At 37.1% G+C, this 22,524-nt stretch overlaps 1 protein-coding gene across 2 annotated transcripts in view; it reads right to left on the bottom strand.

Moving 5' to 3' along the window:
* Positions 1-759: 759 nt before the first annotated feature.
* Positions 760-22,524, bottom strand: part of gabrg3 (gamma-aminobutyric acid type A receptor gamma3 subunit) — a 175,579-nt gene continuing 153,814 nt past the window's right edge. For both annotated transcript variants that reach the window (XM_023954495.1, XM_023954494.1), the window contains 5 exons: positions 15,873-15,955; positions 14,448-14,585; positions 12,690-12,842; positions 7,293-7,492; positions 760-3,909 (listed from right to left, as the gene is read on the bottom strand). In XM_023954495.1, the coding sequence (XP_023810263.1) occupies positions 3,628-3,909; positions 7,293-7,492; positions 12,690-12,842; positions 14,448-14,585; positions 15,873-15,955 (856 nt within the window). In that variant the 3' untranslated portion in view covers positions 760-3,627. The remainder of the gene's footprint in view (positions 3,910-7,292; positions 7,493-12,689; positions 12,843-14,447; positions 14,586-15,872; positions 15,956-22,524) is intronic.

Raw genomic sequence — 22,524 nt, 5'->3', positions numbered from 1 at the left:
ACTGATCAATCCATCATTCAAGTCCAATGTGTGGAAACCCTTTGAATTTAGCAAAGACATGCGACCATACAGTGTGCTGGAATATTTTAATGATATTTTCTTTGGATTATTTGGATGTGGAAAAACAAGTGGGATTGTCTAGATTTGACTTCTGGACAAGTGGGATTTATAAACTAAAATGTTAATGTTAATAAAGTGTTTAATGTTAATGGATTTGTCGTTAATACTTGTTCACTTGTTTTTTGTACACATATTTCATTTATACTTGATTATCTTCCAAAAAAAACAAAGGAATCTGGAAAACGTGACCTGCACTGTTCAGTACCCAATTATTTATTTCTGAGTCACACTGGTTGAATTTTTGGCTAAAGATGTCCTGGATCGATTTTAGGTCAGTGGGTCATTCAAAATGAACCAATATCAACTATGAATTGGATCGTCAACCACAAATTATAATATGAATCGAGTCCTTGTTAAAATGAGTCGTTACATCAATAATGTCCAGTGATTGCCTCCAAACACCTTGAATGTGGTGCAAAGACGTTTGATTGGTTGGAATTTAGACCAATCAGCATGAACCCACTTATCTGTGATTAGCTTGTTTTGAGGCTTATTTGTACTGTTGAGCTCAGAGATGTGAACACAAATATTAAGACTGAAAGAAAGCAGATTCTAGAGAACGTTTCTGAAAACTGTTGTATGACATTAATATGCTGTATGTATGTTCTAACCAAACAGAGATTTTGCAAGCACATAGCGTTTCGTGTGAATGAGAAAGTTACTGTTTAAAACTGTACATTTTGTTTGCAGCTAAGGAAGTTTTTATTTGAAAACTTTTAGTTGCACAAATATTACTTCATAGGAAACTGCTCAGACTACCAAGGGTACCAAAAGCTGCTTCACTGACCAGGATTTTACTGAGCTTGAATGTCCAGGAAACTCTCCTGACCAGAATCTGATAGAAAATCTATGTACTTTTGATAAAAAAAATACAAGAGACATAAGACCCAACCATGCAGATGATCTGAAGGCAGCTATCAAAGCAACCTGGACTTCCATTATGCCTTTGCAGAGCCTCAGGCTGATAACCTCCTCCATGCTACAGAGTATTGATGCAATTATTCAAGCAAAAAGAGGCCCAATCAAGCGATGAGTGCAGAAAAATGGGCATAGTGTTTGGTAACCTGTTATTTTGGCTAAGACATTCTTTTTTAGTCTAGTGGGAAATTCTAGTTTTCTGAAAACACTAAAGTTTAGGTTTCATACAGTCTTTAATCATCATAATTACAATATAGGCTTGAAGTACTTCAATCTACATGCCACGATTCTATTTAAAATACAAGATAAACTTCTTTGTTTGGTCGATGGACACATTTTCTTTTACTTTTTAATATATTTTTTAAAGTGTATATGTATGCTTGGAAACATGGAAATAGAAATAGTCTGCAGCAGCATCACATGTAAACAAGTCAGAATAACTATCTCATCAGTGCGTCACTACATAGCCACAAAAGAAAGACGTGTTTGGTGCCATCAGCGGCTTACATACCAAATTTCATCTGTACTAGTTTTTTAAGACAAACATGATTGTATAGTCAAAGTAAAATGTTTTAAGTACTTTGCAGAGAAAAACTTGACTGTTGAATAAAAAGTTCTTTTTAGAACTACCAGAATACCTTGTTTTTCTGTGTCAGTGGTCAAGTACAAGTCAAGCAGTCAAGTACAAGTCTAAAACGGATTGAGGCAAAGATCACCTTTACATATAATACATTAAAGAACTATGATGCCATTTGCCAGTTCATGTTATGTTTGTAACCTGAGTTTTGTATGAAGGAAAGTTAGGGGCATAAAAAAACAGAAAGAGTGATGAGACATTTTCCTCAGAATTCCAACTTTAACCGGGCTTCTGCCTTGGAATGAAAAAAAAAAACAGAAATCTGAGAAAAGACAAGATTCAGTGATAAAAGTCAAAATTAGATAAGAATCAGAATTCTGAGATTAAACCTTTAACCGGAGCTACTGTAACTCTTCAACCATTTAGACCATAACTACAATTCCAGTGGATTCGGAAACGGAAAAAAGCAGCCTTGCACGGATATGCAACACTTTGCATTAGTAATTACAATACGAACGTAAAGTGTTGCATTTTGCTGCAAAGTCGATATATGACAGGCTGCTTTTACCGCATCGATTCACGGTAACTTTGAGGACAGTCAAAGAGATATGGCATGTCGAAGAGCGTGTGTCGTTTAGATGTCGTCGTTAAAGGCCTAAAGTCTCAATGCTACAAATGGTCAGAATTCGAAGATTAAAATCATAATTCTAAGATTAAACCTATAATTACGAGAAAAAAAAAGTCAAAAGTCTGAGATGTGAGTCTGAATTTTAAAAATTGGTCCAGATGTCATATTTAAAGTCATATTTTTCATCTCAAATTCTTGATTCTGAGATCAAAGCTACAATTCTGAGATTAGTCAGAGTTACTCCTTTTTTTGTTTTTCTCCATGGCCGTCATCTTCTTCAGCAGTTTTATAGAATGCATTTGGATTTTATGTACTGGTTTCACCTCTTTGCTGTCTTACTGTAACTCAGTATTGCATTGGAAGAGAACAGAAGGAGAAGCTGTACTGTAATGAGCGAACTTTCTGTTGCCGTCAACAATGGTACAAGAGATAAAGTCGCGGCGAGAAGCCTTCAGTCTCACTTCATTGGTTTTGATCTTAAAGGCCACAAGTCTAGGCCTGGTTCCTAGACTAATATGCATGAAACATTTGAGTTGAAAGATTTCAACATTATGGGACTGTAAATAGCCTGAACATCATCAGGCAGAACTGGTTTTGATCATAAAATAAATACATTCAATGGCAGACTTTTTTTAACTGCCTCTAATTAGTCCTAATTGGATAAAAAACAACATGCAGTTCCTCCACAAGTACCTTTAAATGAAATATACAAAATTATACCAGTCAACACCAGTCAGTTAGAGTTAACTTTCTTTGAGGGAACATGTTTACTTGACAATCCAACCAGAACTTTAAAGAAAAGGTGGAGATGAAGTATTATTGAATAAGTAAATTAATCATAATAAGGAAAATAAGTTTTTTGTTTTCTTTAAACAAATACAAACCCACTACTTTAAACAAATGCAGCCATCACCGGTCAAAGCCAAGCTTAGATATCTTTAATAAATAATAATTCCCTGATTATAGTTGCAGATAATATCTACCTCTCCATAGCAAGGCACTATGAATGGTTTGAATGTCCTTGGATTTTCATGAACTGGGTTTGACTGATGGCTGTAAAGAAAGACTCCTTATACAGAAGCAGTTTTTTTGACTAACAAGTCTGCAGTGAACATTTCCGTCTTTGTCTCGAGTCAGAACACGGTTCATTCTCACTTTGTTCAGCTGTGTACAGCAGATAAAGGAACTCAGCAGAGATTGTGAAGTCACAGAGGCAGAATCTTGTCAGACAATGACCCGCGTGTCCTCACAAAAACATCTTCAAATCCAGGTAACTGCCTCAGGCTTGACAGGAAAAAGTTTACTTGGTGTTACAGTACTTAGTGTTTTTAAGAAACAATAGCTTCATCCTGCTTTTAAAAACAAAACTGGAGTAAATTGTTCACTAAAGGTAGAGATAACCTACCCAGTAGACAATGTTGAAAAGCAAAAAGGAGGTGGGAAAAAAGACCCTTGAGTATGCATCCAGTTCAAGTAGATCTATGTGGAGCCGTCCTTTCCTCCACCCACCTCCTTTGCACTCCTCAAAGCAGCAGAAGAAGCTCTGGCAGTCTTTTCCGTCCAAACACTCGTAGACACAAGTGTCCTCAAAGTCCTGCCAGTACAGGGAGTTGTTTAACGCGATGATGGTGTGTGGGGGAGGTCTCACATTCAGGGCGGAGTAGTTCTGGAAAAACCAAACCTTTCTTTAGACACAGCAACAGAAGCCACACATAACATTTAAAAATAGAAGAAATTATATTTGAAACAAGCGTGTTTTACAGGAAAAAGGACAATGACACCTCCAAAGTGCACACATGGTGGAAGGTTTGACCTTTACAGACCCACTCCAATGAAAATAGAGTTTTTGGTGTTTTTACCATGTTCTTGTAGCATTTTTCTCATGATGGAGAAGATATATAAAGAAAAAAAAAAATAAAACTGCATTTCTGAGTATTTCTTTATTCATATTGTGGTGCATCGGGAGCAGATTGAAATAAATGCTCTTAGGAAAAGCCTGTAGCAATGAAAAATAATAAAACAATAATTGGAAAGGGACTTTGACAAGATTTGATTAACAGAGTATTCAAATTCAAAAACTTTAATTTTGAGTTGATTTCACCACTGCAGCTACAAAAACCTTCACAATTCTTACATACTGGGGTGTTTTTCGAGGAAATTTGTCTCAGTTTGTTTAGTCAATAAGGTTAGATGGGAAAGCCTGACTCAAATCTTTCCTTTTTTATTTCATGTAAATTTACACAGTGAGGTTGAGGTTGTGTCTCTCTGAATTTCCCCTAAAACAAAATTACTTAACCATGATCTGATTACCGGTAGTTATTGTGGAAGATTTACCAAGAATTTTGTTTGTTTTTTGAATCATTTAAACTCTCCATCGGCAAAATGAGAAACCTGCACAGCCCATTGCATTATACCTCCTCCACTAAACCTCACATTTGGCATTGTGAAATATTTAGTCAAAATCTGACGAAGTCAGTGTTGTGAATTATATTTCACCAGAAAACAGCTCCCCAGTCCAGCAGCTCTGCACTTTCTACAATTCCATGTGACACTAGACTCAAAATAATGCTAACATCCAGCTGATGGAACCCAAACCTGTAAAACTCCTATGGTATGGTTGTTTTTCTGTAGCCACAGCCGCCCTGGGGCAGACTGACAAAGGCGTGACTGCCAGAACATGCCTACAGTCCCTCTGACCATCACCGGGACATTTGGGGACGAATTCCTACACCAGTGGAGCCACACTGGAGGCACGGATGGTCAAGTGTCTTGCCCAAGGACACAACAGCAGTTGACTCGATCATTAGCTGACCTGCTCAACCATCTGAGCTACTGCAGCTCTTTTTGATCAATTGTTAAAGCGTTCCCAGTGGTCTTTTAGTTGTGATTATGGACGTTTTTTTAGTCTAAATATAAAACCCTGTCCTTTTCTAGCACATAGCTTCTGCTGAGCAAAAGTAGTTAGTTAGTTAGTTAGTTAGTTAATTAGTTTGTTAGAAATTCATCTCTAAGTTGTAGAAAGGACCATTGTTGCAGAGCAACTCTGCCCCTCCTTCTCCTCTCCGTTGCCAAACAGGGAGGTTGTGCACCGCCCAGCATATTTTCACAAGTACAATATTTTTCAAACTTCATTTTTTTTGTGGTTCTGGTTCTAATTCACATAAATAAAGATATACTCATCAATACAATTTTTAAGTTACTTTTCTCTTTATATGTCCTCAGTCATCAGAAACATGTTAAAACACAAAAAAAAACACCATTTTCATTTGAGTGGGTATTTAATACCTTGTTTCTATTGAGTGGTAAGTTCCGGTCTGGTCCAGTCCAGTATTTTGAGCGTTTCCATTATAAAATGGACCCATTAAGCCGAACAGAACCGTACCATTTTTGGGCCCCCATTGGTTGTAGGTCCATATAAAAATGGAATGGACCGGTTGAAACATAAATAATGTTAAAACATGTAAATTGGCTAAACGTCCTTACGACAAAAGACAGCTCCAAAAAAGAAGCAGTATTTCTCTTTGCAGCCCGCTCTCAAACAACATTAAATGCTTTGTATACCAAAAACCAAGTGGAAAAAATTAGATGCTGGAAAATATCCATTGTTGTTGTTAGCTTCACCCTGCATGCGCCGTGGTGGTCGGATTTTAAGTGGAAACACTCAACTGAATTGCCTAGACCATTCTAAATGAGACCGTACTGGACCGGACTGGACCAGACCACCAAGTGGAAACGAGGCATCAGTGAATCACTGATGGACTAGTGAGCTTTTCAGGGTGAAAAATGCTTCTTGGCTCATAATGGAGATTTTAAATAGCCTCCTGCAGATCCATAATGGGATCAAGCAGTGGTCCATATATGGTTACCTTAAAGGAAAAGAGTAACCAGTTACAATGAAAAATCCAGAAGACAAAAAAACAAACAAAAAAATTTCTTTTAGCAAGCCTGTGGTCCTTTGCTTGGTTTGGGACCCTGAACAAAAGTCATCACTACTCTGTGTCAGGAGGCAGACTGGTTGAGAATCTGAGCAGAAAAGACTGCCATGCACCAAACTGACGGCTGCCATCTGTTGACGCCAGCTTTTATTTTGGAGGATGACCAAGGCGCCCATCTGAGGAATTACTCATCCATAATCATAAACCAAATCTATGACCCACTCCAACGATTGAGTTGATGCCTTTTGGCAATCCTCTGGTCTGTGTTGGCCTCGCTGTGATAGTCTTACAGAGAACTTCCATACCCATTCATGGCTGAAGGGAAATCAACAGTGAAGACATAATATTATGTTCCTCCAACCTGAGATGATGTGGGGCCTGAAACTCAGAAAGCTGCAGAATTGAGTTTTCTTATGCATGAAGCACCAATTCACAATTATTGTCCTTAATGGTGCCGTAGGAGAAAATATACAGAAAGTCTGTCAGACTGTTTTATTCTAATCCAGTCCAAACCCATAATATTACACGTAAAGCCACAAAGAAATGCTCTTTTAGCTTGACTCTGATGTTCTGAGTGTGAGGAGATGGTGATGAGCATCACCACTTTCATGAGAAGGTAAGTAACAGTCTGCCTCTACCGGTGGGGGTCAGAGAGAATTTCAAAGAGGCACAGAAATTTAAAAAACAAGCATTTGCAGTTGATGCTTTTGAAAGGACACATTAGTGGCTGCAACTATAAAACAATCATCAGCAACAAGTGAAGTAAACAGAAAGAGGAAGGGTGTATATCCAATAATTTACCCCCAAACCATCGGGGAAAAAAATCCAAACAGGACGGGGAACAGGACATGTACAAAACTGACGAGTTTTTGGGAATTTTAGTACCACTTTTATTTGGTAGTCTTGCTTTTATCAAATGCAAATGTGCAGCAACATATTAAAAAAGACAACAATCATCTACACGTAAAAATACTAAACCTTAGTCCTTTGGAGGAATTATGCTAATATTTTATTCAAACGTATGTTTTAGGGCGTAGCAGGAAGCTTCACACACAAAGGTACAAGCTTGGGTTTGAACCATGTCCAACAGATCTAGAAATCTGACAGCACTCACCGTTGTGTTGGATCCCATGGAGCTGTGTCTTTGAGAGCTGTACGAGCAGTAATTTAAAGTTGCATACTCCATCAGCGCCGCAAAGACAAACAGGAAGCAAACGGTGACAAAGAGGTCCATGGCGGTGACGTAAGACACTCTGGGCAATGATGTCCTGGCTACAGAGCTGAGGGTGGTCATAGTCAGAACCGTGGTGATACCTGCAGGGCAGAAGAAAGCAAAAACAAACAAACAATCAAAACCAAACAGATTAGGCTTTAAATACAGATAACTGGAAACTGCTCCACCTTAAATACCTTCATCTTTAAATTATAAGAGTTAGGACTGAAGCATGTTTACATGCACACCAAAATAGTTATTATTTGAGTGATCATGTAAAAAGGATTCAGCTGTTTGATTATGAAAAACCTGAAATACACATGTTTGTTATTCTAAATGATCTGACATTTTTCTGTCTCCCTGAATTGTTTTAAATCATTTAGAAAGTAGCAGTACAGTGGTAGATTCAACTTTATTCCATAAAGTACTACAAGCAAAACATAAACATCATTAATAATTATGGTGGGCAAACTTATACTGGAGCAATGCACTTCATCATTTATGTTTATTTAGAATTTACTCTAGATTGAGCTACTTTCTGCCATAAAAGAAGGTTTTTGTCTAACTTTAAAGCCCAACTCCAAGTATCTTTTTATCGATTGTAAATTGTTTCGTAGTGGTCTTTTAAATAAGATTATGCCGGTTTTTCTTTTTTTTTTTTGCCAAAGTAAGGCTACCAAAAAAAACAGGCTTGTGGCCTACTCTAGGATATAGTTTCTGCAGAGCTGCAGTAGTTTATTAGAAATTCTCCTCTGGGTTTTGGGTGGGACTGTTGGTGCAAGGAGCTTGTGGCCTACCCAGCGTAATTTCTATGTCACAAATAAAACCTTTTTCAAAGTCATTTCTTTTGTGTGCTCCTGATTTACAACAATTTGAATAAAGAAATACTCAGAAATGCAATTAAGCTTAATTTCCTTTTTTGATTGATTTGATTTTCGATTTATTTTAGAGTCAAGCATCAAAGGTGCCCAGCCCACATGGACTTACAAGGACACAAACAATAGACAGACAGGTTTTCCATCATTTTAAATAAAAGGTCTTATGGCGTTCTCAAGCTTTCAACAAAGAATTTGCCGTTTTAAACACTTTAAACTTAAACAAATGTTTCAATCTGCCTTCATTTGACATATCAAACAAAAATAAACCAGAGAACAATTGACTTCTCTGATCGTGATAGATGGGACAGTAAAACAAAAACTGGCATTCATTTTCTATTTCATTTAGGTGACAGAGGGGACAAACACGATTCTCTTCAGGGACAGAATGGAATCGTCACGTCTCTAAAGCTAGTGGCAGAATACCACATCTCCATTGGGCACAGGTTTTCCATCAAGTTCTGTACCAAAACTTTCTTTAATCAAAATACAAGTTCTTAATTTTGGTTTACATAAAACATCAGTATTCCATTTCAGTTTATATAACTCAAAACATTCACTTCTTAATTTTCTGATATTGCAGATCAGACTGATTCTAAAAATATACTGAAGATCTAGTTCTGTGGAAATGTTCTGTATCTGCTCGCTCCAGGAGGATTTACATGCTAAACTCCAATTAACTATATGTTTAGTCAATCTTTTGTCAGGCATAGTAATAACTCTATTCCATAGTCTTACCATGTCACACTGATGTCTTATTTCACACAGTTCCCAGCCCATGTCTCCATACAACTAATATATGTCCACCTTCCTCAGAAAAATACCACAAGAATATGCTAAAACACCAACAACACCAGTGTCATTGGACTGGATCTTTAAAGAGAATATCAAAGGAGGGGATTTTGCTCACTTGTTGGATTTTACAAATCAGACTTCTGTAACCCACAGAAGTTCAGTGGGGAAGATGAGGAAGAGCCACAGCACAGTGATCTGGTAAACAACTTAATCAACAGTGGAGGGGCCATCATGAATTTCCTTCTTCTGTCTTAAAGACCAAAAAGACTGTGATAACCTCCAGAAAGGCAGAGCTGCTTGTCTAGCTGACAAATTTTTGACCTTATGGATTACAGGATTTTTGCAGTTGTTGTCCTTAGAAGGTGTTTCACGTTCAAAAAATCAAACTGTTACAGGTATTCAGAGCACTCCTAAAAATTCAAGTTATTTTGCTTTTGTTGCAAGTTACCCTTTAATAACATAAAAAGTCGTTTGACCAGGATTATTATGAAAAAATATAGATCAATGCATCATCCGATATCCAAGGGTCAATTACTTGCAATGCGGCTTGCTTCTATCTTTAGGGCATAGCTTACAGATGATGAGGACAAAGTTATCAACTGTAGCAGAATTTTTTTTAAAATATATTTTATTTTATTTTGCCCTTTGATTTCCTCTTTGGAAAGGTTTAAAGATTGGTGGAAGCTAAAAATGGAAAGTAAATGCATACAGAAATGATCTGTTTCTCTCATTGCCATAGCAACCAGCCGGTCCCATCCATTTCAGGCAGAGATTTCACACTTTTCCCGTTAAACACTGCCTGCCATTATGATTACTCTGGCCGGCTGTTTCCTAAAGTTGTGGCACAAATTTAAGAAATATTTCTTTCTTCAATCAGTAGGGGGAGCTGAAGAAAAACCACTCTGCACTATTTATTTTATCCTACAGGCATACAATACCAAGAGCTTTGTGACATAGATTGACCTTTGTTTTATATGCGTTCAGATCCCCTCACATATTCACATCTCATAAGGTTGTGACATTCATTACCGCACCTATACAACAGCTTTTAAAAAAAAATTTTTTTCAGTAGTAAAAAAGTAAATAAGTGATTCCAAAAATATTTTTTTCAAATACTGATTTCAATTCATGGGAAAAAAATGTGTTTCAAGAACAAGGTGAGCAAGCACAAACATCTACAAACAAATGTCCAGCACAGAGGTGGAGGTGTGATGACAAAACACACTAAAGACAAAACAATCACTCTGATATAAATGTTAACATGAAAATCTCAAAACCCAAATAAAATATTTCTGTGAGAATATAGCAAATTAAATCTCAACAGACTGAGAGGTTTGGGCATCTCTGGTACTGTACTAAAGTGGTTTTATTCCTATCTCACAGATCGAAGTTTTTACGTAAGTATGGATACTTGCTCCTCAAGGGTCTTCGACATCAACTGTGGGGTCCCCCAAGGTTCAATTTTAGGCCCACTACTTTTTAATCTATATATGTTGCCACTGGGGGACGTCATCAGGAGGCATGGCGTTTGTTTCCACAGCTATGCTGATGACACTCAACTCTACATCGCTGTGTCTCCTGATGATGAAGAGTCGGTCAACACACTCTTAAAATGCATTTTAGACATTGAGTCATGGATGGCGGAGAACTTCCTACAGCTAAACCAGGACAAAACAGAGGTTTTAGTGATCGGTTCTGAAGACAAGAGAGAGATAGTTTTATCTAAACTAAAGAATTACAAAACTTCTCAGTGTGTGAGAAACTGGGTGTCATTTTTGACTCTGAGTTGAATTTTATCCCACAAATTAAAAACATCACAAAAACAGGATTTTATCATCTAAAAAATATATCCAGAGTCCGCCCATTTCTCTCTCTTGCCAGTACAGAGGTGCTAATGCATGCTTTTATTACCAGCAGATTAGATTATTGCAATGCCCTGCTCTCTGGTCTTCCCAGAACAAGAATAGCAAATCTTCAACTGCTGCAAAATTCAGCAGCACGCGTTCTGACGAGGACCAGGGGGCGGGAACACATTACACCAGTTTTAAGATCGCTGCATTGGCTCCCTGTGCAATTCAGGATTGATTTTAAAGTTCTTTTATTGGTTTACAAATGTTTTTATGGTCTCGGGCCTTCATATTTATCTGACATGATTTTAAAGTATGAGCCCTCGCGGACCCTGAGGTCCTCTGATACCGGCCTTTTGGTTATCCCAAAAGTTAGAACAAAAACGTACGGCGAGGCCTCATTCAGTTTTTACGGACCTCGCCTGTGGAACAGCCTCCCAGAGAGCCTCAGGGCCGCAGAGACTGTTCATGTTTTTAAAGGAAGGCTTAAGACCTACCTTTTTAATTTACCTTTTAATTGAATATTAGGATTTTTAATTGTTTTTTTATTTTATTTTTTTTTTTTTTTTTTATTAGTATTATTTTTTTTACATTTATTATTATTATTATTTTTAAATATTTTAATTATTAATTTATTTTTCTTTTAACTAGTTTTATATGTGTATGTAAATACATTTATTTATTTATTCTATTAATTTTTAAGTCGCTCTTACTATTTCATATGCCAATTAAGGTTTATGTAATTATTTGTTTTTTGTCTATGTTTTATATATATTTTAATTTTATTCCTTTTACATTATATTTGTAACTCCTGTGTTTTCCTCTGAGGGATCCTCCACATCGGTGACTGACCCTTCTCAGTGAGCGGGGTCGCTGCAGTGGGATCTCCTGGGTCTGACTCTTTTGATCGGATCTGGGGGGTTCTGTGGTAGTGTACTCCGTGAACTTGGGTTGGGGGGTTGCTGGTGTGGACATGTCCCCAAACTATCGTTTTCCCTCAGGACAAAGCCTGGTCTCTACATTCTATCATTCTATCACTCTTCTATTTATTTATTTATTTATTTATTTATTTATTGATGTGTGTGTGTGTTTTTGCGGGGGGGGGGGGGGGGGGGTTGTCGCACGGTTTGTCTTGTCATCTAGTTTTTAAATTTTATTGTATTTTATGCACAGCACTTTGAGTGACATCTGTTGTCGAAAAAGTGCTATATAAATAAAGGTTGATTTGATTTGATTTGATAAATGCTCAAAGATGGAAAGTGGTTCAAGGAATGAAGCAAATTGACTAAAGTAAGTGTTTTTTTTCATTAGTTTTTGGCAGTTTTACAAATGAATGAAAAAGTAATTTGTTGTTCCACAAATGTATTTGCGCAGTAAAATCTTACAATTCAAACAGATGATGCCTTTTGTTTTTTTTTTTACATTTTTGTTTTTTGTAGGGGTTAACAAGTCAAGATTTCTTTTGTTCAAATCTTAAGAAAGCTTGAGGAAGCAGGATTATGAGGCATTACCCCACTTAGATCATAAATCATCAAACAAAACAGATAAAATGCAAATGAATTACCTTCACAGAACTCCAGTGGACTGCACAACAATAGAGAGCGAGCACAAAAAAAGGAACAACAAAACAGATAAAGAAAAAAAAGAAGCACACTCAATGACAAGCAAATATCTATGCAGACTGGTGTGATAAAACAAATCCAAGGCAAAATGTGAGGACAAAGAGCAAATCAAATGTTCAGAAGTTGTTTCAGGGCTTCAGTTGCCAAAACTAACTGTACCTAGTGCAGTTCTGGCTGGAGTGGCATCTTTTTTTATCCAGAAGGACACCCAAGAAAGAACCACAGTCAGAATGCAGGGGATATAGGTCTGGATGGTGAAGTAACCCATTCTCCTGCTCAGGTTGAAGAAAACCGTCATCACCACGTAGTCTCCTGTAGAGGAAAGAAACAGTACAAGAAAATAAAAAAATAAAAAACAAATCACAGCACTTTGATTTGTTTTCCTCATCTGAGCTGACTTCTGGCCTAAACTGTGCGGCTGCATAGCTTTACCATTTTTCTCGCATGGTACTGTTAGGTTGGTGTTGTCAGGGGCTGTAAACTAGCAGCCCCTGTGTGGGTTTTCTCCAGGAACTCCAGCTTCCTCCCCCAGGTCAAAAACATGCTTCAAAGGTTAATTGGTGACTCTAAATTGTCCCTTAAACGGAAACAGATGGATGGAGTTGTGCAGACACCAACAAGGACACTAATATTGACTTCCAAATGATGCGCGTGACAAGATGAACTACAAAAAGTTGCAGTGGTAGTGCAGAGCTGCTCCAACATTAGTATAATGCAGTGCTTCTCAAATAGGGTGGCACGACGATGTGATGCCAGGGGGGCGCGTGGTAGTGGCGGTTTTAGGCACAGATAATACGGGCAATTGTCTGGTGCGCAAATTAAACGTGGGGGCGGTGGTGACAGCGGCTCAGTGCTTGGAAAAAGCACAATGTTTTTATCTATTTCTTCAGACTAAAAACGTTAGATATATTGGTGCTGCTGTGTTCATGTTTCAGATCAATTTACATTTAATATTATTTATTGATTGAATTATTTCTCTCTGTATCAAATGGTTCAGTTGGTCAAAATGTTTCTAGTTTAAATAAGGAATGACAGATTTTTTTATTTCAGGCACTTAAAGCTTCTTTTCTGTTTTAGACTATAACAGGGTTTCTTTGTGGCAAAATAAATTCAATATATGTTGAAAGTGGATTTATATTGCTTTTTTCTTTTGTTAATGTTAAAAGATACAGTTTCAGGAATACTTACACAATTTTTATAGATACTAATCTAATATATTTTGCAAACACAATTGATGCACTTTTGCCTAATAATGATTCTGATTGTCAGTTGACAATTTTGAAGTGACAAAAAATGTACACAAAACATTTTTCAGTGTTCCCTCATTTATCACAGCGGTCACTTCACCTAAATAACCCGTCATAGGTGAAATCTGAAAATTAGGGATACAGATGTTATTAGGCTGTAAAACTCCTCACCACACCGTTTTCTAAGACAGAAATGAACATTTTCACCATTCTACCTAACTTTTAAAGTTCAAACCCTCACAGAAAAAGGAGTCCAACGTAATAGAGTGAAAACGATGATCTGCTGTAACTCTCTATGCGCCTCTGGCAGGCTGAACGTGCCCCGTCTCTGAACAGGAGTCAAAGAATGGAAGAGATTGTATGAAGGGATCAACAGCTAATCAGGGAGCAAAACACAATGCGCTGTTACACAAAAAAAGAAAGCATGCAAAGTTGTGCTGAAAAAAATCTGTAAAAACAGCAAGACTGTAAAAGGTGAACTGTGATATACCACCATACCACGAGTCTAATCTCAAAATCCACAAATCTCTAATCTCTCTGAGCGTCTCAGGTTTAGGACTTTCACACACGATGTGTGCTGGAACAATGAACTAATGGACAAGTCAATACGTTTTTTGCAGAGTTACCCTTATCCTCTCAGCAGATTTGTGTTTTTAGAGGATTTCTGTACCTGCTGTTGTCTTTATTATGTCTGTTGTGTTTCTCAGGCCCATAAAATCAAACTGGTACAGACGCCACAACTTCTGGTCAGCCGCTGCCACCGAGTTCCGCCTCCATTTGTAAATCATCTCATCTTGTGGGTATCCATCTGCAAATACACAGATAATATGTGTGTGACCCCTAGGGCGACATGGCACGTCCTGGTGATGGATACCCCCTGCACAGGTAGACCCAGGAGCCACCCAAAGAAACATGTGTCCTGTGCTGAAAATTAGCTAATGAAAAGGACAGACTCAAATAAAGAAAGAGGGAAAATAAAAGAAGATCAAATTAAAGTTTTGGTTCAATAATGTAGTGAATCTATCTTGATGTTGGGCCTAACCTTCAGAGAAGCACACAGAGCCCGGGGGTGTCTAGTTCACAGGAGGTTGATAACAGGTTAATGATTCCATCTGTGATTTTCTGTAGAGCCATCCAAAGCTTTTGAAAAGGCAGCTAGAAAAGCCCTCAACATGCTCACTTTGGTAATAAGTTCGTGTGAAAGTTTTTAAATTAACTGTCACACGAATGCTGAGAAAAGACATCGCTCAACTACAACACGCTCGATGAATGAACTCAATTAACATTAATGCTTGTGGTTTTTCCATTATGTTTTGGTCAAATTCTAATATAAAATAATAATATGTTACAGGATAAATCTGAATTTAACCAAGTAAATTGTGACACTTCATAAATTTAGAGGGGAAATCACTTAAAATAAATGGATTACTCAAAGAGAATTGTTGCAATTATTTCTTCAGCTTCTTTCTCAACAAGAAAGTGTCAGAGATGGAAGCAATCAGACATTTAGATGGCAGGTTTTGCAAACAGGGAAACAGGCAAATCAGGGGCGGTGCTAAAGGGGGAGCAAGGGGGGTGCTGCCCCCCCAAATTTTGAGTCAATATAAGTATCATTATTGACAAAGATTATGAACTCATCAATACAAGTGTATTTAATCACTGCAAAATAACGAGCTTTTAATTTGAGTAACATTAGTAGCTTCACCCCTATTTAGTTTATGCCGATCCATCTAAGCTTTCTGGGCTTTCATTCCTACACATTTTGTTTTCATTTATTGCTACAGCATTACATTAGTAATAGCACCTTAGCTAAAAACAATTGCTGCCTTAATACAGTATTAATAACAATAACGATAATAAAAATGTTGGAATACATATTTTTGATTCTTTCATTTGTAATGGCCTTCCACTCCGCTGTTCCCCTGTGCCACCCTTCTAATGTCTTCTGCCTCCCTTCCCCTTCATACATTGTGTGAGAATTCTGGTCTTGTACGTCAATAAAGTTGCAAGTGCGGGACATGATGTTTGGATTTTAGGTTGGTCTGCTGCGGTGAAGACTTTAGAAGTGAAATACTTTTTCCTAAAGCATACTTACAACTGGAGAAAATGAGAGGACAGGAGTGTTCATCCATTGGAAAGTTGTGAAGTTGCAGTTGGCATTCTGCGTTTATGGTCAATCTGCAAAACAAACCAAAGCAACTAATTACTACATCATACATGTCTCCTCTTTTATTCTTTTATCCGTTAGTACTAATATATAAAGTATATCCATTATATTTTAAATAGTTAGAATTGCAATGAATCAGCTTCAGTGATATCTAATAGCATAGTTGCAGATCACAGATAACAACTGTTAACCCTTTGGAACCAAGGGCATAAAACTCTGCATTTGTCTACTTTTGAATTTACTTCTGTGTTTTTCCATTTTAAATACTTTTTGCTTATCTGGCATCATTTTAACCAGCACAACCTCAACTATTTGACACTAACTTTATTTTGCAAAATTTCCTTGTTGTGGTCACGCACTAGACATAAAAACCGAAGATTCCATTTAAAAAAAATTCAACAACAAAAAAAAATATTTTTTTCAACCAAATAATTTGCATGTTTTTGAATGGAAATACAAGAAAAAATTCACAGATTTGTAAATATACTGAGGCCCATCACAGTCCTCACACCTTCATGATGTGACTCCTCTTATATAGTTATACAGACTGACTCTACTATGGCTTCAGCTTCCAGGCAGCCTGAAAAATCTGAATTTGTCTCCTAGGTGCTCTGCTCACCATTTGACTTTTCTCTTGGAATCCTTTTTCTGTAGCTTTATTACTTGTTTTTTCTTAAATTTTCCTTATTGGCAAAGAATAAAATAATAATAATAATAATAATAATAATAATAATAGACCAGTAATTATTGCAACATCAATTTGCTATGTCACCAAACTTTCCGTTTAAGAAAAGGTAAACAAAAAAATTCCCACTTTGCTGAACGTCCTTCATGCTGCACAGTATGAACTGCTGCATTGCTTAACTATGAAGGATCTTTTCCAATATTTGATTAGTTGATGGACAGAGAATCTGAACACCATATTGTTTTGACCACAAAAGGAGTTATTTAGATGTATGACATTTTATGAAAGTTCTAGATAATGGATGGATAATGCAGCCTTGCTTTGCTCAACTTTCGTTATACCCTTTTTCTTCAGTTTAGGTAATGAAAGGCTGACCGACAAATGAGAGTTTCTCTGTCATTCCTGCGGCACTGCCTCCATGTAAACTAATGTACGATGGAGATGTCAGATTACCAAAAGGAACACAATGTTTTCTTAAAATAGACTACTGCAATTACCATGTGTAACTGCTTCAAGGGGGGAGAGTCTGTGATGTGATCCAATTATCAAGCAAATGTGCTGTTGACCTTCAATTATAAATCAGTCAAAGGAAGCAGCATTGTCTGTTTTCTCACTGGAAGAAAAGGCTACAGGAAGCATTAAGAAGGCACCAACCCCTTAATGCATGATGAAATCGACCTGCTAAATTCTCACATCTTGCTATGGGGTCTGGAATCAACCAAGACAACATAAAAGAACGTATCTTCTCAAGGATGTGCTGCATTTTCTCAAAATGGCTTTGCCCACTTAGTATCAAAGAGTGCAAGATAAAAGCAATGTAATGCTCCCCGAGTGGATACATAGGACTGCTGAAAGAAGGAAAAGAAGATGGAAAAATGTTTGCATTGTTCCTGGTGTTTTACTTTCCTCAAGACATAAAGAGGGACAAAGCAGCGCATGCAGGAAAAGTATCAGAAAATAACATCTCTGTTGACTGCAGCCATGCCAGCGAATAAAAGCACAGAACAACATCTTTTTGTCTTTTCTTATGACAGCAGCAGCCAATATTGCTCAAATTTGCATGTTTTTTATTATAAACGAATATCCTGCTCAGCTCTCGGAGAATCCAGCTGTCCATGTGGCGCAAAAATATTTGGTTTACTCTCCCTCAGCAAGGTTACAGTTAAAAGGAAATCCTAAAATATTTCACAGAGATAGTAAATCCCCTAATTAAGAAGCTATTAAAACACATTTTGGGTTTATTCTCGATTCTGATTGGCAGCTGGGTGTGGAAAAGTGATAATCCACAGGGATAATGCACGCCTAAAAAAGAAGTTCTGGTCACAAAGATTAAATGTTCTGTATCACTGTGTTGGCTTCTTCAAAATAAACTTTAGCTTCATCATCTGGACAAAAATAAGCGGTAAGAGGTCAACTTTCTCTCTAAACGGATGCTTTATTCAACCAATCGTGACCATCAGCATAGATATCGCTTTCTTTTGTTGGTGCAGCCGAGGTCACGTTGTCATGTTGCCGTGACAATGTGCCGCACCGCTTTTTGTGAAAAAGCGATCCAAACTATAACAAACAAGGTTAAAGTACCAAAAAGTGATAGAATATTTATTTCTTTTGTAAGTGACCATGGTTGAGCGGGATAATGACCTTTGAAGTGTGCATTATCAGAAATTAACGTACTTCGCAGAAGCAACCGGAGGTTCAGGCTTCCACGGCGTGTGTTAGTTTCTGATAATGCAACCTTCGTGGGCCATTTACCCTTACTAAAACTTAAACAAAGCTACAAAGACTTTCACAAGATTCTTATTACCAAATAGTTAAGGTCCCCTTAGCTGTCACACACATGTATGAGGGATTTTTTGTCTCCACATTTGACCCATGCCCCGGGGGGGCAGTGAGCTGCAGACACAGCCGCAACTGATAACTATTTGGGGGTTCAGGTAATTGTCACCCAACTTTGAGTGTGAATCAAGGAGACACTGGGTCTTATTTCTGGAGTCTTTGTTATGACCCAATCATAGATTTGAACCCATGACTTACCACTCACTTATGATTGATTGGCTACATTTTTCAAAGACTCTTCTGATCTTCTAAATCTTACAAACTGTCTCAAATTAAAACTGTTTAGCGTTTACTTGCGCTAAATTCAGTTGAATAATGACTTATTGTGTGAGAATTCTGCGGATTAGTTTGGATTTTCATTATTTTGGTCATGTTTTGTTTAGAGTTCTCCCCAGTCGGTCACTCCAGATTCGCTTCCGGTTCCGGGTTACACGGCAGGACGCGTGGCGTGCCTCTCTGCGAATACAACTATCTTCAAATTACTTAAAAGGTTGATTTTCAAAAAAGAGAGCTGACCATGCCCCCGAAGAAACCCCAGGAATATGAAGATCTCAAAAAGACTCTTGACATTATTCAAAAAGCGCTGAAAAGTTTTATGGAACAAGTGTCGGCTAAGCTAACGCCCCTTTGGGATATGATGGAAGAGTTCCGAAGATTTCGGGCTCAAAACGAGCAGCGAGAAAACCAGGTCGAGATTCTGGAGAAAAGACTGGACGATGTGGAACAGCAAGTAAGGATGAATAATGTCATTCTCACTGGAGTACCAATCAAGCCTCGAGCTAGCACTGCTAATGCTAGCGCTAGCATAGCCAGCAGTGCCAATACGGAGATCGGTGCTGTGTCTCTGGATCAGCAAATACATTCATTTCTCACATCTAAAGGGATTTCCCTGGATCTCAATACCATCGAAACCTGCCACCTGCTCCCCAGGAGAAAGGAGACGGATAAACCAGCGATCCTCATCAGGTTTGTGAATCACAAACACAAGCTAGCTTTGATGAATCAAAGGAAACACCTGAAAGGTTCGGCTGCTTATCTGAACGACCATCTGACCAGAAGGAATGCTGAAATCTCAAAACATGCACGGCTTCTCAGGAAGCGTAAGCAGATTGAGAACACTTGGGTTAAAGGCTGCAGGATTTATGTCAAACCGCTCGGTCCAGAGGACCGGTCCAAGGTTGTGGTTGTGAACACCATGAAAGACTTTGAAAAGTGTTTGATCACGGTCGTCTGAAACAACGTGGAGTAATAAACCAAAGAGCCAAATAATTTCAAGAAATATGACACGTGGATTCATCACTTTAACGTAACCTGAATAACAGCAGAGTTCTGACCTGCAGACAACTTGACCTCAACTTTCACCGTCGCTGATATCAGCTGAAGAAGGATATGGACCTGAATCTAATGTCTGCAGACATAACATCGTAGAGAACTATAAACTCTGTTTTGAACCCAGGAGATCAGCTGTTATCAGTAAAAGAAGAAATACCAACCTTGGACAATCGACAGTTATGGACCCTTTTTACTCTTCCCCTACAGCATTTCTTTATTATAAAAAAAAAAAAAAAAAAATACAAAAAAATATTAAAAAAAAAAGTAAAACAAATGATTAATCACTTATTGAAAATTGTTGAATTGATTGACTTTTAATGATATTACTACACTTTCTCCAAAACTTGATAAATTGATTCAAAAATCTTTCCTAATGTAGCATAATTTTGCACATGTTTTTAACTTTTGATACTTGATGCAATTTTTGCTATGAAAATTCCTGAAGTAGTGTTGTCTGCTTTAATAATATAGTATTATGTTTTATTCATATGAATGGCTTTTATAAGTAACATAAGCTGCATATATTTCAGATGACTGATCTGCATTTGCCATGTTGATTTCTAAAATAGTTATTTTTGACGTAATACTTAAGTAATTCATCTTTGTCATGTGCTTTATCGATATCTTATGATTTTTAATTCTGTCTGATAAAAACTGGGAACCGGATATTGATAAATCATGTAATAAAATGGTTACAGTATAATCGGGGTGGGATTATATAAGTTCGCTTCCTCCCACTCCCTTTCAAGCAATATTTATTAATATGTCTAATTATCCTAAGTTTGATTAGTTACTGTATGAATGTATAACTGATGTTTATATTGCTGTTGTGTATTATTTCTACTTAATTTGCTTGAAATAAACCATTTCAAATCAAATCAAATCAAAAAAATGTTCATCATCCACAGCTGTTGTTTCTGTTCATTGCCCTGTATATTAGTGTCTTGTTTTCAGCCTGTCGTCAGGTCATCAGGTTGTCACCAGTTTTGTTGCTCCTTTGTTTTTTCTCTGTGGGTCTGACACAAAGCCTGGTCTCCTGCGTTTTGGGTCCTACATCTCCAGTTTGTGAGATAATCACTGTTTTGATCATTAGGAAAGCTTTTGATGAACTGCATATGGTTCATTTTCTTTCACATTAACCTTTTTCAAAAGCAAGTTTCATTTGATCAATATATAGAACCTGTTTCATCACATTCATTATTGTTTTAAACGTTTTAGATCCACTCTTTTTCCACACCAAAACACATTTTATGTCACATTTTTTCACAAAATGCCATGAACATTTAAGAGAAATGACAAACATTTTTTGGGTAATTTCTCCTAAATGGTTTCATATTTTCCAAACTAATCTAAAATCTGCCCTATTCTGTGAGTATGTAGTCTCACCACTACAAATCAAGGTCACCTCTCAGTTTAAAAAGAGCTTCACAATTTGAGACAGACAGTTTTTTTTCCATTTCTATTCCTTTATTCAGTTGTTATTTTACTTCTTTTCCTTTGGTTAGTTTTTCTTTTTTTTCCTTACTCTTTTAATTTTCTATTTACATCTTTAAGCCTCCTTAAGTCACTATGTTTTCAGCTAAGAACTTTCTCTTACATCCTTTGTCCACACATCTCTTTTTAAATGTATTTCAATGGTCCTTACATTACTGCTTCTTATTTTTTTAATTGTTAAATATAAAGTGTTAGAGATAACTGAAATCAGTGGGTTACAACTTTAGGCGAATAGAGCCATTTCATTCTGCTTCTTACTGACACAAGTTTAGCTAAAGTCCCACTTTATTGTTTATAAAAATACTTTGTTTTTTTGGCCAATTCTTTATAAAATGTAGTTTTAAATATTTACAATAATTAAATAATAACAGTGGTATAGCTTTCGACGTTTGACAGATTTAAACTTTTTTTACTTTTGACAGCAGCACATTCAAGTTCCTTTTAAAATAAAATACACCCTCTGTCAAATAAAACCCTCTTGCTGCAGCAGACTAACAAGAATAAAAATGACAGAAAGTAAAACATGACATTATTTATTTATACTGTTATCAGTTTTCTGTAAAGATCCACAATGGAGGGATTAAAGAGCTGCATGTGGCTCTGGTGCCTCAGGTTGCCGACCCCTGATCTAAATGTATCAGCATGACCGTCGACAGTCTTCTGTATTTGGATGCCCAACCACAGCTGACATCTCCACTTTAGGTTCCAATAGTCGTCGGGCATAAAAGAGACCTCCAGTCCACCACTCCCCTGCACCTCCGAGCTGAAGCTCCTGCTGATCATTAGAGATCTACACAGATCCTGCTTTCTAAACCTAAACCTCCTCAGTGACTTAAGGAGAACCCTTTAAAGGTCTGTGGACCTTGGTAATAAAGTCCAGCTCAAGTTCAGCTTTGAGCCCTCTTGGTGAGAAGAATCTTTCAGTCAACATAATCCTGATTGTTGCAGCCTGACAGGGTGAGAAACAGCCAACTTTATTCCTTCCACATCCGAGTTAGTGTTTCAAACATTCGATTTCAACCGATTATAATAACAGTATGACATTATTTAGTTTTTACAAAATTTACAAAGATTAATACAGTTTTTTTTTCTCCTGATCAATTGTCAAGGTAAGATTGATAATGATGATTTTTGTGACAAATTAATATTATTCTGAGAATATTTATTGGAATTTATAACAATAAATATACAAATAAAATTTATAAAATCTAAAATATTTGCACAGTTTATGTA

This window comes from Oryzias latipes, chromosome 4 (assembly GCF_002234675.1).
Source record: "Oryzias latipes chromosome 4, ASM223467v1".
Lineage (NCBI taxonomy): Eukaryota > Metazoa > Chordata > Actinopteri > Beloniformes > Adrianichthyidae > Oryzias > Oryzias latipes.
The sequence above is the reverse complement of the archived record's forward strand: the minus strand, read 5'-3'. Positions and strand labels throughout refer to the sequence as shown.